This window comes from Teleopsis dalmanni, chromosome 2 (assembly GCF_002237135.1).
Source record: "Teleopsis dalmanni isolate 2A chromosome 2, ASM223713v2, whole genome shotgun sequence".
NCBI lineage: Eukaryota > Metazoa > Arthropoda > Insecta > Diptera > Diopsidae > Teleopsis > Teleopsis dalmanni.
This window is the reverse complement of record NC_051847.1, coordinates 161095797-161109540: the sequence shown is the minus strand read 5'-3', so window position 1 is coordinate 161109540 and position 13744 is coordinate 161095797. Positions and strand designations below refer to the sequence as shown.

General features: G+C 31.5%; 3 protein-coding genes across 5 annotated transcripts; 1 reads left to right on the top strand and 2 right to left on the bottom strand.

Annotated features, from left to right (window-relative positions):
* Positions 1-207: 207 nt before the first annotated feature.
* Positions 208-2893, bottom strand: LOC119678778 (transmembrane emp24 domain-containing protein bai). The gene is made up of 5 exons (XM_038090828.1): positions 2508-2893; positions 2334-2454; positions 1866-1936; positions 475-601; positions 208-407 (listed from the first exon to the last, which is right to left on the bottom strand). Exons 1-5 carry the CDS (start codon positions 2679-2681, stop codon positions 286-288), a joined length of 615 nt encoding a protein of 204 aa, XP_037946756.1. The 5' UTR covers positions 2682-2893; the 3' UTR covers positions 208-285.
* Positions 2894-8018: 5125 nt separating this feature from the next.
* On the bottom strand, positions 8019-13506 carry LOC119678779. Of its 3 annotated transcripts, none has more exons than XM_038090830.1 (3): positions 13309-13506; positions 8555-8819; positions 8019-8501 (listed from the first exon to the last, which is right to left on the bottom strand). In XM_038090830.1, exons 2-3 carry the CDS (start codon positions 8669-8671, stop codon positions 8124-8126), a joined length of 495 nt encoding a protein of 164 aa, XP_037946758.1. In that variant the 5' UTR covers positions 8672-8819; positions 13309-13506; the 3' UTR covers positions 8019-8123. The 3 variants fall into 3 exon arrangements, with proteins under 3 accessions (XP_037946758.1, XP_037946759.1, XP_037946757.1); XM_038090831.1 differs by lacking the exon at positions 13309-13506 and having other exon boundaries at positions 8555-8706; positions 8766-8908; XM_038090829.1 differs by lacking the exon at positions 13309-13506 and having other exon boundaries at positions 8555-8908.
* Positions 10162-10930, top strand: LOC119678781 (MICOS complex subunit MIC10-like). Its single transcript, XM_038090832.1, has 2 exons — positions 10162-10359; positions 10532-10930. The coding sequence occupies exons 1-2, from the start codon at positions 10266-10268 to the stop codon at positions 10660-10662; spliced, it is 225 nt and encodes a 74-aa protein (XP_037946760.1). The 5' UTR covers positions 10162-10265; the 3' UTR covers positions 10663-10930.
* Positions 13507-13744: the final 238 nt, after the last annotated feature.

Genomic DNA, 13744 nt, shown 5'->3' with positions numbered 1-13744 from the left:
GCCCATCTTAGAGACCACACTAATTTTTTTTTTTTGAAATTTATTCTTTTTTTATATCACGTACGAATCGTTAAATAATTTTTTTAATATATTTCTTAGAACATAGTTTATTAAAAATATTTTTGCATCCTTGATAATGAAATTCTAAACAGTTTAGATCTTATAAAAGCTTTTATCCCACACAAATTGTAAAAAAATTATTTATAGTTTGATGTTTACAGAATATCTTTATTAAACAAAGTGTGGAAAATATATATAAAAACCACTACCATAAATTAATTTAATTTACTCAATAAGTTTCTTTGCTTTGAAATATCTTCGAAGATAAAGTACCTGCCATGTAGCTAAGCCAAGTAAGCAACACATACTAAATATACTGAAAAACAAAACCCGACTGTTTGTTTTTTCTGAAATTAAAATAAAATACTAAATATGTTAATATATTCTTAAATATGTATTAATATTTGAATTTACCATTTGTATCCCTCATTTCCTCTTCGCGTTTTCTCATTAAAGAAAAGTCCCTAACAATTGAATCCGACAGATCTTCCAAACGTTTCAGATCAACTTCTAAAGGTTTTAATTTAGCAGCTTCTCCAATCTAAAATTGAAAATGTTTGTAAATGTTTATAATGTTTATAAAAATGATATTCTCAAATATAAGACTACAGTTATCATTTATAAATAATTGAATAGAGAGTTAAATAGCTTACTTCCTGACTGAGAAAAAAAATTGTCAACAGCTGCAGTTTCGTAACAACAATTATTATTAATAAAATAAAGTAGCTATTACGTTTCTTGTAGCTTCGTAATGTGAAATCTTAAAGTTAATGAATTTTGATTTGTAAGTGTACATGTCACAAATTTAAGGGAATTTAAATTAATGGTTTTTGAGTAAATGAATATCATAATAATGATGGACCCATGTCAAATAAGAGTACAGCGAAATCAAAAATTTATAGCTAAACCAAGTTACTATAGAAAATTTAACTAGAATTTTAACACTATTCCAAATAGAAAACCCATAAAATCACATCAGAAATTCCAATCCTGTTGAAACTAAAGCACAGGTTAAGGTATTATCTTTGGTAGTCTAAGTATTTAATATAATTATACGCTAGGAAGAAATTATTGTTATTATTTATATTATATATATTCTTCTTGCTATCAAGCTTTATATACTAACAAACTACGCACAAGCATTTGTTTTTCTTATACATGCATATAAACGTAGCTTATTAGCTAAGTGGTTTAGTAAAGGTCTCCGAACCTCCCTATAATGAATTCCTTTCTATAATGACGATTTGTTAAAAAACAGCGATTTTTTCTATATATGAGAAACTCTCTATAGCGAATTCCTTTCTATAACGAAAAAATCTCTCTATAACGAATTTATTCAAATTCAAGTTAAACACTCTACAACACGTTTTAACTTATGAGAAATTTGACTGTATATATATAAATTTATGTATTTATGTAATTTATATACTTATATATCATTTTTATATAAATAAATATATAAATGTATATACTTCTATATAATTTATATATAAATATTCTTTTATATTTATATACAGTTTAAATATATATTGTAAGGTCAAAAAAAGTGTTATTTTCTATTACTTTTTACATCATTTAGTGTTTAGTTCGGAACACGTATGAACCCATTCAAATATACTTGATCCATATAAAACATTAATACCAACTATTTAGTGTTGGTTTTATGATGTAAATAAATTGCATGATACTAACAAATTAATGACAAAGAAAGCTTTGATATTATACTGCTTGCATTAGCTTACAATTTGATTGAAAAAATAATTAACCACTCTGCATAAAAAAAATTAAATTAATAAAATACTTACACCTTCATAACTTTTTGTTTCTACTCCTTTTTTGGTAACTAAAGAAACTTCCTGTGGAATTCCTCTTTGATCTGTAAGTAATATAATAGTTTTTTAATTTAATATGATTTTCTGGTGTTTAGATTTTTTATTATTATGATTATATATTTTCACTAATTATGAAGAGATTGATCATATAAACACTAAAATAAATAACATTCATATATTATTAAATTTTAATGCATTTTATACATGTCCCTTGAGTTAAATAATAACTGCACAGACTTAATATTAAACCCAGAAGAAATTCCCGTGTCAAAAGTAGTATTTTTAATTTACTAATTAAAGTTTTTTTTATTTGCTGTATGCATATAAATGCTTAAAATTATTTTCTATTTAAAGATTGTGAATCATAAAAACAATCTAAAAATGATTAAAGTTTCTTATGTTTTGATCTTTTGAAATTAACAACTAGTGGTTTCTACTTACGTGGAGGTACTTTTGATATAAAACAAATTTCATACGTGTCGTAAACCTCAGACATAAAACTAAATTTGCCTTTGGTTATATGCTCCTTTTGTGATAATATATGACCTTTTGTATCCCTAGCCTAAAGGAAATAAATTATTTAGCATTCCGTGAAGTTCAACTTTATTTACTTACAATGTAGTCAATAATTTGACCGGGTACATCTGTAACTTCGTATTCCCCCATTACTAACTGATTTCCTTGAATATCTTCCTTTAAGCATTTTTGTGCATTTGGTGATAAACTAAATAATACACCTTCTGCAAGGCTTAAGGTAAATAAAACACAGACTAATTTTAATATTCGCATAATTGATATTTTTAAAACTGCTGTGTGTTCTGCACTTTCAATGAGCTGGCTGCCAACTTGTCATGCAGTTTTACTGTAAAGTGTGTTTGACAAAATTTGATGAATGATCGTATGTGAAGTGACCACTGAAAACAAGTTTGCACTGATGCTTGGAATAGATTGAGAATGGCACATCAAACAAAAATTTTTGTATTTATATATTAAAATTGATAAAATTTATTTGTATATGTTTTTAAATAAAAAAATTTTCATAATAATAACACAACAACAGTTACAGACATGAAATAGACTGGTAGCTATTTTATAAATAATTTCTGAAAACACAATTTCAATAAAATACATTGAATGAAAAAAAATGTTCACAGCTGTTTTTGACAGTTTCGTTGTAACCAATTGTATAAAAATATTCACCACGATTTTAAATATTGTTTTTCTTTTCCAATACCTTTAATAATAGTCATTAAAAAGTTTTATTCAAAAAGTGTTATATATGTCCAACGATTAAATCCCTTTAATTCTTCAAAAGGCCATTTATGATGAAAATAGTTTTAAGTAAACTCATTAGAAAACTAAGTTGGGACCATGGTATGAAGAATGTCTCGGGCGCGACAAAATTGGCTATTTTGGACTATGACGAAAATGCATGTTATGTAGAGTGTTGTATTTTTTCTACTTTTTGGTTGTGCCTAAACTTAAAATGAAATGTATATATTCTCATTTTCAAATTTGCCACCAAAAATAATGTATTCACAAGCATGTATAACATCATTCATATACGTCACATAACAATAACATTCGCTATTTTGAGAACGACATAATAAACAAACACAACACTTATACTTGAACGCTTATACTTGAAGCAAGCAACAATCGCGGGCTGTGCCAAGCAACGTGTCTGTAGATGGTCGTGCACCAGTTATCTTTTAAACCGATCAGCCACAAGGCCACATTCGTCGTATTGGAATAAAAGTACAAGCTTTCAGTAAAATGGACCTATATTTCATTTAGATGGAATTACAATTCAGAAATGCGGGTATTACTACTAACCAAACCAAATAAGATCACGAAGTTGGAGTCTTGATAAGGCCACGTTGAGAAACATGCAGATATCATGTTTTTTTGTTGCCCGTAGCCGACAAATATGAAACAATCAAGAGACCGTGTGGGAATTAGAGACGTCTCAATGCACAGACAGTTCCAGATCGTTACCCAATACCGCACATCCAAGATTTCACTTAGAATTGGAGCGGAAAGTCCATCTTCACTACACTTGATTGAAACGGGCTTATTTTAACGTACCGATAGTTCCTGAAGACAAAAAATAAACAACTATAACTACACCCTGCTGTTTGAATTTAACATGATGACAATCGGTCAGTGCAATGCGGCGCAGACCATTCAACGGTTCATAGACCAAGTGCTCAGTGAGTTGGCCTTCACAATATGTTACACAGATGAAATCTGCATTGCGTTGAACAGAAGAAGCCGATTCAGCGGTTATAAAAAAGCACTTGTCGGTGCCAGTTCACTTGCACAGCAATATAACAGCAAAAGCTAATCTTATTGCACACGTCACCGCGAGCAATACAGCGGTGGGGGCTGCATCACGTGCAACTAGCAGAAAATAAACGGAACGACCCAGAAATAACATATATCGCTTTCCGTTGCCAGGTGGAACTTCACTACAATTGAAATGGATACGTATACCTGATTGAACGAATCTCATTGCATGCGATTTTTCAACAAAACATCACAGATGAGTACCGTAAACAAGTTTTTCATATAATTCATAATTTGGGTCATTCAAGTTTCAAGGCCATTATGAAATTGGTAAAAACGGTCATAGAATTTCCACTGGTTTAGCTGCCGATATCCGAGTTAACCTGGCCTAAATGGTATACGGAATGCTTCTTAAGCTAAGAATTTTTTGAAAGACATCCAACGATAGGTACCACACCGAGTTAGTAGTATTCCTGAAAAAGATAATGAATCAACTGCTTCCAGTTCCAGCATCAAACCATTTAAAAACAAAAATGTTCGTACAACGAGCGTTCGATCTCCCTTGATGGCACCTTATGGCTGATCATTCAAAGTGATACAACGAGACCATAAGCTTATCGCTATTTTAATTAAAAACCGACCTGTGCAAGTCACCATCGATAGAGTAAAGGAAGCTTTCTTGTTAAACAAAGAAACAAAATTAAGCACACTGCAACCAAACCCAGATACGCATGCAGTACAACCATCTCGGCAGGAGCTTAATCAAAGCCGCATTGCTTCCAGTGACAAGGTCATCCTTTTGCCAATCAGATTTGCAAAATGAAATCAGTTAAATATAACGTGGCATCGCTTCCGGTTAGTCACTGGTGGGGGAGTGATGTGGCGATAAGGCTGCAACTTTCTTCAATTTTGTTGTTATACTATATATATTCAATATATTCTGGAGCATATTTGGTTGGGAAACCAAGATATTGTGATAGCCGTGTAAAAGAGCTACAAGAATCCAAAATGGACAATTTTGTGATCGACAAGACATTTTTTTGTTTCCTTGGCGCTCTCTGTTACCGTCTTGAAATATGGTATAACATCCATTAGTATGAGGGTGTACAAAAACGATGAGCAGCAGTTATCATCCGACGTAATGCATTCAGCGGGAATATCACAAAATATATTTGACTTTCAAATGGATATGAGCAAAAATAAGCTTAATTCCTCTATTAAAATGGATCTAGTACAAATGCTTCAAAATTTTTTTGACCTTCATGAAATCGATTGAATGTCGCTGCAGTTAAACATTTCGCTACTCTGGGTTCCCGATCATAGGAATATTGCTGGCAGTGCAGGCCAGACGGGATACATACTTATTTACTTAGTTGGCCATTACGTGAGTGGTCTTAGTCGCGTGGAGTAGCCTCCGCCAGCCAGTCCGATTAGTTGTTTGCTGTTGCCAATTGGTTGTACCGATCGCCCCCATATCCTTGGCCATCTGCTCTTTCCACCGAAGATGTGGATGTCCTCTACCGCGGTTTCCATCTGCGGACACCAAATTATACACCTTTCTAGCCGGAGCACTTTTTTCAATTCACACGACATGACCAAGCCAGCGAAGTTGCTGAATTATGCGCTTAATTATATCAATGTCACGGTATGGCTAATACAGCTCATCGTTCCAATAATAATGTTTTGCAGGGATGCAAAATTCAGACATAATGGTATAGAGAGTGCTTTTAGTCGTAGTGTCAAAAGCAGCTTTGAAATCGACAAATAGGTGGTGTGTGTCGATTTGTTTTTCTTGGGTCTTCTCCAAGATTTGACGCGCTGTGAATATCTAGTCTAGAGTAAATGTGTAGAGTCTGATAATGTTCAATCAGTTGGTTGACAAAGCACACTTAAATTCCAATCATTGGGCATGTGTTCATCCGACTATATGTTGCAAATTAGCAGTAGCATGCATTTTAATAACTCTTCGCCACCAGCTTTAAACAGTTCAGCCGGTAAACCATCGGCGCCTGCAGCTTTATTGTTTTTGATTGCAAATTCGGGATCATCTTCGCTTAAGTCACATTACTACTACAGCCATTTAGTAGGTTCGAGAAGTGATCCCTCCAAATGTTAAGCATGCTTTAGACATCTATCGCCAGATTACCATTTTCATCTTTACAGGAATTAATTCCGGGTTTATAACCATTTGTCTATTTTGATTTTTTGGTAGAATTTTTGAGTCATATTTCTGTCGCCCAGCTTCTCAAGCTTTCTGTACTCACGTCTTTCTACTTTCTTTTTTTTTCACCTTCTCTTTTGCCGATATCGTTCTTTAGCAGCGCGCGTCATAACTAACCTTAGAATGGCTTGATATGATGTGTCTTTTTCTGCGGTAACGTCACGACACTCTTGGTCGTACCAGCTATCTCCTTGGCTACGGAGATAACATGTGCACAAAGTAGAGGTATGTAGAAAAATGTTGCTTTATTACGGATTTTGCCAAGCCTTTCGTTTATTGCTGTAAGTGTTGAGACCAATTTTCTCAACCTTCAGTTTATCGCAAATCCATACTGTTCTCATTTAGAGCATCCTTGTCCCATTCATCGCATTACGGAAGGATGATTGCAGCTATTCAGAGGGGGCCACGTGGAAGTTGTTGGAAAGAAGAGTGATAAGGATCGCGCTGGCATTTACTATATTGAATGCAATCAGACACTTTACCTTGTATGTTCACTCCCTTTCCTCCAGCAACCAGACGTGATATCATTCAAATTATATGAATAATCTGGACACACCGGTATCATCACGCAAATAGTTGTTGAATTTTTATTGTTTTGAGCAATTTGATACAAGATGTGAAGCCTCAACGATAAACAGGCTTCTGCAAGCAAGTCGGGTGGTGTTATGATAAAAAATTTCGCAATCTCATTGATGTGCCGTCATTTATGTAAAGATATCACATTTTGAGTTAGCTTATAGAACTACGCTAGAAATTTAAATCTCCCATTTAATTATTTTTGTCGCAATTACGGAAAAATCAATGAAAGTTGTTTTCTGTAACTGCACAAGGCTCAAGATAGTTTTTAAACCTCCGAATTCTTATACGATAAACAATTGACCAATACCCCTGAGTGGATTGTTAGAATCGCCAGTAAATCTAATCGAACCTACTCCCTTATTGGTATAATAGAAGGGAATCCTTCCATCTAATTTCTTTTATTGCTTCCTGAGCCATGTTTACTACTTTATTTATAACATCCCTTTATACGAGGGACCTTAACAGTTATCATAAAAATCACCGTAAACTGTTATCATTCGCATTTTAAAATAAAACTCAAAGAATAGTAATTAAATTTGCTTTATATTATATTTATCAAAAATAATTATTATCATGTGCCTTTTAATTTTTCACGCACAAATAACTCTTATATATCTTTAGCTTTTTCAGTCACTCTTTACGATTACCAACCATCTAAATCGCCATCTATATACAATCTGCTGTGCTTACACAGCATTTCAATTTTAAAAGATCTCCATGTTCCTCAAATTCGCGGTTGATACAAAAATGGGCCAATCAAGTTCTGCATATGAGCATATGCCAGAAATCCTACTAGCTTTTACTGAGTTCTATAATCTCTACCTTACATCTCTACTTTTACAGCTGTCACAGGTTCATTCACACATACAACTATTGAAAAGCAACTTTCTTTTACAAGCAAAACAAATACCATTCATGTTTAGATCTATTATAAAATAATAGTATAAAAATAAAAAAATCACAGAGTGGCTTCCAAACAAGTATAACAACAAATTCGTTGCATTGCTGCTTAATTATAAATAATTTACTTCATAGAACTCGTTTAAGATTATTTGATGTATATTTATTTACTAATATTAAATACTTCTTTGAAGTTCGTTTCATGATTTGTTTCTTACGTCAAGATAAAACGTACTTTCCATTCAATTTCCATCGGCTTTTTTTCGCCTTTTAGGCTTCATATGCGTTAAAAAACTTTTACTGTCTGTATTAGTTTCAGTCAAAGGGCGTTCACTCAGTAAAGGATGGCTTCTTTTTATACTTAAAGGATTGGTGCTTCCTTTACTTACACTATTAACCTCATACTCTTTCTCCTTAATAGTGTCCATTCTTTTACGTAAAACTATACATCCGCGCACAGGTAATATCCGCATACTATGCTTCAATTTTATTTTATTGATACCAAATACATTATCTTTGGAGTCTGAAAATTCAAATGCAACCCCCTCTATTTTATGTTCTAAATTACTGCGACCTGGAAGTTTCAATTTTTGTTGTAGTAAATGTGCTGGTTTTAAATTCTGAAATTGATTATTCATAAATATATAAAATAAAATCAAAACACATGTAATACTTTCGGAAGCTGCATAAACCAAACTTCATCATTTTCTGTATTAAAACCTGATAGATGGTCACTTTTAGAACTTGGTTCAATTATTTCAAAATCAAAGTCTTGTCCATTGCCTTCCATTTTGAAGCATATATTTAACCATGTAATCCAAAGGCCTTTTACACAAAATTTTTATATAAAATTTATAATGTTTTGAATTATCTGCTCGACATACTTTTTGTTTCGTATTTTCAACGTGCTCACAAAAATTGTTCACAGCATGAATGCGCTATTAACAAATTATAACCAAAGAATATCAACAAGACACAACGACATATTAAAATAGATAATAATATTCCGCTACGTCAGATTTATTTTCTGCAGTGATAAATTTCGAATATATATTTATATGAAGTATGTTACAAAATTTACACGTTGTATATAAGAAGTTCTGCATATAATTGCATATATATATATATATATATATATATAATATTTTAGTTATACGTATGTAAGAAAATAAATATAACAATGTGATAATGTAACATTGATTTATTACAATAAATAGAAGTATTAGAGCTAATCAAAATAGATGTTCAAACTGATAAGTGAATTTTGTGTTCATAAAAGTGAACGTTTTATGTATTGGTTCAGATGAGAATGAATAAGTGGTATTGCATATAAATTATATTAAAGACATTTAATATTAATTTTAGTGCGTGAGACGGTCCAAAACAACGTTTAATTTTAATAGTGAAACAAAACTCTCGTGTGAATCCAGTATTATTACTTGATTGTTTGACTTATTTATGTTTTTTTCATTTAATTTTTGTTTCATGTGTCAAATATGTCAAATTTCGATCATTTTCCTTTTGGAAAAAATAATTTGTGATATTACATTTAACATTTTTGGTGTGATTTCCTTCGATTTATTTTAACTTACATCACATTCACACTATCTCATTAAAATGGTTCCATTAATGAGGATGATTTACAATACAAAAATCTTTCATATCAATGAGCTCATTATTAATAAATCAGCTAATTTAAGGCAAAAAATGTTGCATGCAACACTTAAAAGTAAATTTTCTGCAAGGGAAATTACCAAAATTTCAAATGTGTCATATGTTTTATATGTAAAATGTAAATGAACAACAGCTGAGCTGTAAACAAAGGCACTGAGAAAGTAAGTTTTTAATAAAACTTTTTTTTGATTAATTGAATATCTAATTGATAAATAAAATGTATATAAATGATTTACTATATTCACTATATATATAATTTTTTATGTGATATATTATTAAGTTAAGTTTATAAAAGTTCTATCACCCGCATAATTAAATTCAATATAACGTGAACGTACACTCATCAATATAAATGATGAAGTGCCTATAGAAACAGATAAAAAGTTCTTAAGATCTTTATATGGTTAATCAAACTCCGTTAGCAACCTAAGTCAACTGCTTTAACGAAGAAATATGGAATATACTACAAATTTATTTTGTCTTGCGAAACTGTTTCGTATATGTTCTAGTTATTGTCATATGTTGCACAAAAAAAAAACATATGTGTTAGTTGCTTATATAGGGTAATTTAAAACTTGTGTGTTTTATTGCCGTTCGTTCCTAAAGACAATGTTGATAATTTGATATTGTTTAAGTTCTCTGTGCCGTACACAGCATTTGACTATTTTTAAGGTATTGAATTAGATATTTCGAGCATTGCTTTATAGTTTATGATGTCCAAAACAGAGGCCCAATTTAGATTCTCGGAAGATGAATTCGGAAAACGCTTTGATCGTTGTGTTACTGATGCTTTAATAAAAGGATGTAAGAAATAAAATTATAAGTCTTATATAATGTTATGTTGTACATTTATTAACAATCTGCATTCAAAGTTTCGTAGCTAACTCACAATTTTCATATGTCAAATCTATTTCTTTCATATATATTTTAATTTTTATAAAGTATATTATTAACGAGTGTTAAAAATTATTTTCAGCCAGCGGATTTCTAATTGGATCAGTTTTTTCACTTTTATTTTTGAAAAGACGAGTGTGGCCGACTCTAGTTGCGACTGGTTTTGGAGTTGGAGTCGCTTATAGAGCATGTGAAAAAGATTTAAATTCATAAATGGATTTCCGGGTTATGCATCATTTATTTACCAAATAAAAACGAAGAAATAGTTTATTATGTCTTGCAATAATTTTAATTATGATTATTTTAATTATAATTCTTGTTTATGCAGAGGCCTACGGCAACAAAATTGATCATCATTTTGAACTCTCAGTGTAAAGTGGAAAAACAATTTTGAATTAATTACATATGTAAACTCATAATAATCACTTCACGATAAACGGCTTTAAGTAACTTATTATTGAAATAAATTTTGTCATAAGAAGGACGACAGATTTCATTTTATACTATAAAATTCGGAATAGTTTAGTAAAGTAGTGAAGAAATAATGCAAATAGGCCATTATGGTATATACCTATTAAATTAAAAAGTGATAATGTAGAGAAATGTTTAGATTTTAAAAAGGCTTAATGCTATTATTAACAGCTTAATAACACATTTTCTTGTCTACTTATATGTAAATGTAGCATTAGACACCTTTAAAGAAATATAGATTTCAAAATTCTTTACGATAAGGAGTATTTCATCTTATTTAGTGGCCTTGTATATTAAAGCTAACTTAAGTACCAATAAAATGAGTATAAAAACCAAAGTAGACAACGTTGGAGAGAACAAGAACGATTCCTTTATACAGATCGAATCAATTTAACAAAATATTAAAACTTCTCGCCATGATGGGCACTAAATGAATCGCAATTTCTTTCAACAGAGCCATATTCAAAAGTCAATGTTATAAACTATGATTCATCCCTACTTTACACAGCGACTTGCCAGCATAAATGCGGTAGCGCTCAGTAGATTTCGTTTTAGTTTAATTGACTGACTGGTACGTTTTTTCTCTAAGTTGTAGAATATCTTGTAGTCTGACAAGAATCTTCATCTACCCAGGTTTTTAGCTATCGCTTGATATTTTTAATTGATGGCTAATTTATCCGTTATCGTTACGATCGGGAAGAGTAGCGTGCCTGTTGATAGAACCCAATCTGCTAAATTCTACAAAAGGAGACATAGAATATCACCTTGTGCCGAATATTAATGGTTGTTGAAGAGGAACTCTATTAGGGAATGTAGCAAGTGTATATTTCATCAAGTCAATAGATTTACCAATCAGCGATCTTTCCCACCAACATGGATTTAGAAAATGTCACTTTATATTGTGTAACAAATTGAATACATATGTTTCTCTTGTGGAATTCCTCTTTGGATCATAGAAATTATCATCTATCACCAAATAAATCCTCTTATAATAAAGCCACTCTCTTTACTTCTGGGACTAAAGAGGTATCTTTGACTGCTCATAAATATTGGTGAATTTAGGATACTAACCACCACCTAACGCAAAATCCTGAGTGTCGTGCTTGACAGCATGTTGACTTTCTCTACACATACTACGGCTATGTGTGGTCGGATATCTAGCAATAATGTGTTGAAAACGCGCGCAGGTTGCTGATGGGGTAAAGACAAAGAAACCCTTCTTAACACATACAAATATACGACGTCCTATTGCGGCCTACGCTGCTTCAGTATTAGTTAGCCCCACAACTTTTCGAGTATGATTCGCGACGGGCTGCCTTCACATGTCGTATGTGAACACACTACTGTGCAAGGAATATTTTTTGTGTGCCACATAGATGGACATCCCAAAGGCGCCATGTTTAATAGAACTGTTCCTCCAATGTGTATCCGTCGATTCTTCTCTTGTTATCATAGGTATATCGACACTTTTTACAATGGAGGTAACCTCAATGGAGTGAAGTTGAATATGCACTTGAACTTACAGTCGACCCTACAGCTGTGGTGTCCTCTTCGAGATTCAACTTTAATCACGACAGCGATCACCCCTGTCTGAAAAACGCTACAATGGTCTGAAAGCCTATAGTAAGAGGCTATATTCAGCCCTGCTGAGAAAACTTCACTGCCTACGGCACTCTTAGTTTTTGGTCCAGCGGTATAAATGGTAAAATCATCCCTCAAGAAGGGTCCTCTGACAGCCAAACATCTCTGGATGGAAATTCGACGTTGAATTTTCTATCGAAATTGAAATATCCTGTCTCTTAAATCAGTCAAATCAAAATCTTTAAAAAGGAGTCTATATTGCTTCACCAGTTCAACAAAAATCAAAATATTTATACTCCTAAATCAGTCGAATCAAAAATCCAAAGAGGTGACGATATAGTCAAGACAATCAAAAAGTTAAAGAAGAAAACAAATAAAAAATGATAATTACTGGCTAAGTAAAGCATTACTCTCTCCTAATAGAATTGCTGCGTTAAATGAATAAATTTTTGTGATCAAGCTGCACCGATATTTTACTAAGAGGTTGAGAAATTCCACTTAATAAAAAAAAAAAACAATGATAAACAAATTATGTAAAAAATAAAACCGCAATTACTTAAATGAAAAAACTAATTCCAATGTAAATCAATATTTATGCAGCCAACATAAAGTTGGTCTGTAAAATTTACTCAACCAGGTTAAAAAAAGTTTTGTTTGAACTGAAATTTTGTATGACATTTAATGAGAAGTACTTTGTAATAAATTTATTAACTCATTAAAAAAAGCTAATTTTTATTATAGAATAATAAAGGTATACTAGCTGAGGCAATCGACTTTAATAAGTGTCTCCTTTTAGTGAAATATTACCTGTGAAATTAAGTCCATTGTTCTTGGAAACTTGTTGAGATTCTTGTCATAATATTTTTAAATGATCAAGATCCGGTACAATTGCAAATTAGTTAGGATAATACTGGATTAACACGAGATTTTTGATTGTAATTTTAGCTATCATTCCAAATTATTCTTGATAGCACAAGTTGATATCAAAATGATTTGTATGGGAATTTTGACAGCTGAAAATAGAATTGGATTATAATTTCTACAAAATCATATTGATTTTATTTTGGATAGTTCACTTCAGTACAAACTTATGATATTATGAGCAGTTCTGAAGAATGAATGACATTTTCATACAAAATGAAACAAAACTTTTATTTATTATATGTATATACAAAGAAAATAAAGAAAAAAAACTGAGTTATACTAAAAATTGTGTATAAAATTTTCTAGATAACTCAATATT

What these genes read in the sequence shown, in the direction of transcription:
- LOC119678778 (XM_038090828.1), bottom strand. Translation starts at nt 2,681, where the DNA reads ATGCGAATATTAAAATTAGTCTGTGTTTTATTTACCTTAAGCCTTGCA. An exon ending in GTCAAATTATTGACTACATT is followed by an intron (nt 2,455 to 2,507) that starts GTAAGTAAATAA and finishes TATTTCCTTTAG; the next exon opens with GCTAGGGATACAAAAGGTCA. An exon ending in TATATCAAAAGTACCTCCAC is followed by an intron (nt 1,937 to 2,333) that starts GTAAGTAGAAAC and finishes TATTACTTACAG; the next exon opens with ATCAAAGAGGAATTCCACAG.
- LOC119678779 (XM_038090830.1), bottom strand. Translation starts at nt 8,671, where the DNA reads ATGGAAGGCAATGGACAAGACTTTGATTTTGAAATAATTGAACCAAGT. An exon ending in GGTTTATGCAGCTTCCGAAA is followed by an intron (nt 8,502 to 8,554) that starts GTATTACATGTG and finishes AATCAATTTCAG; the next exon opens with AATTTAAAACCAGCACATTT.
- LOC119678781 (XM_038090832.1), top strand. Translation starts at nt 10,266, where the DNA reads ATGATGTCCAAAACAGAGGCCCAATTTAGATTCTCGGAAGATGAATTC. An exon ending in TGATGCTTTAATAAAAGGAT is followed by an intron (nt 10,360 to 10,531) that starts GTAAGAAATAAA and finishes AATTATTTTCAG; the next exon opens with CCAGCGGATTTCTAATTGGA.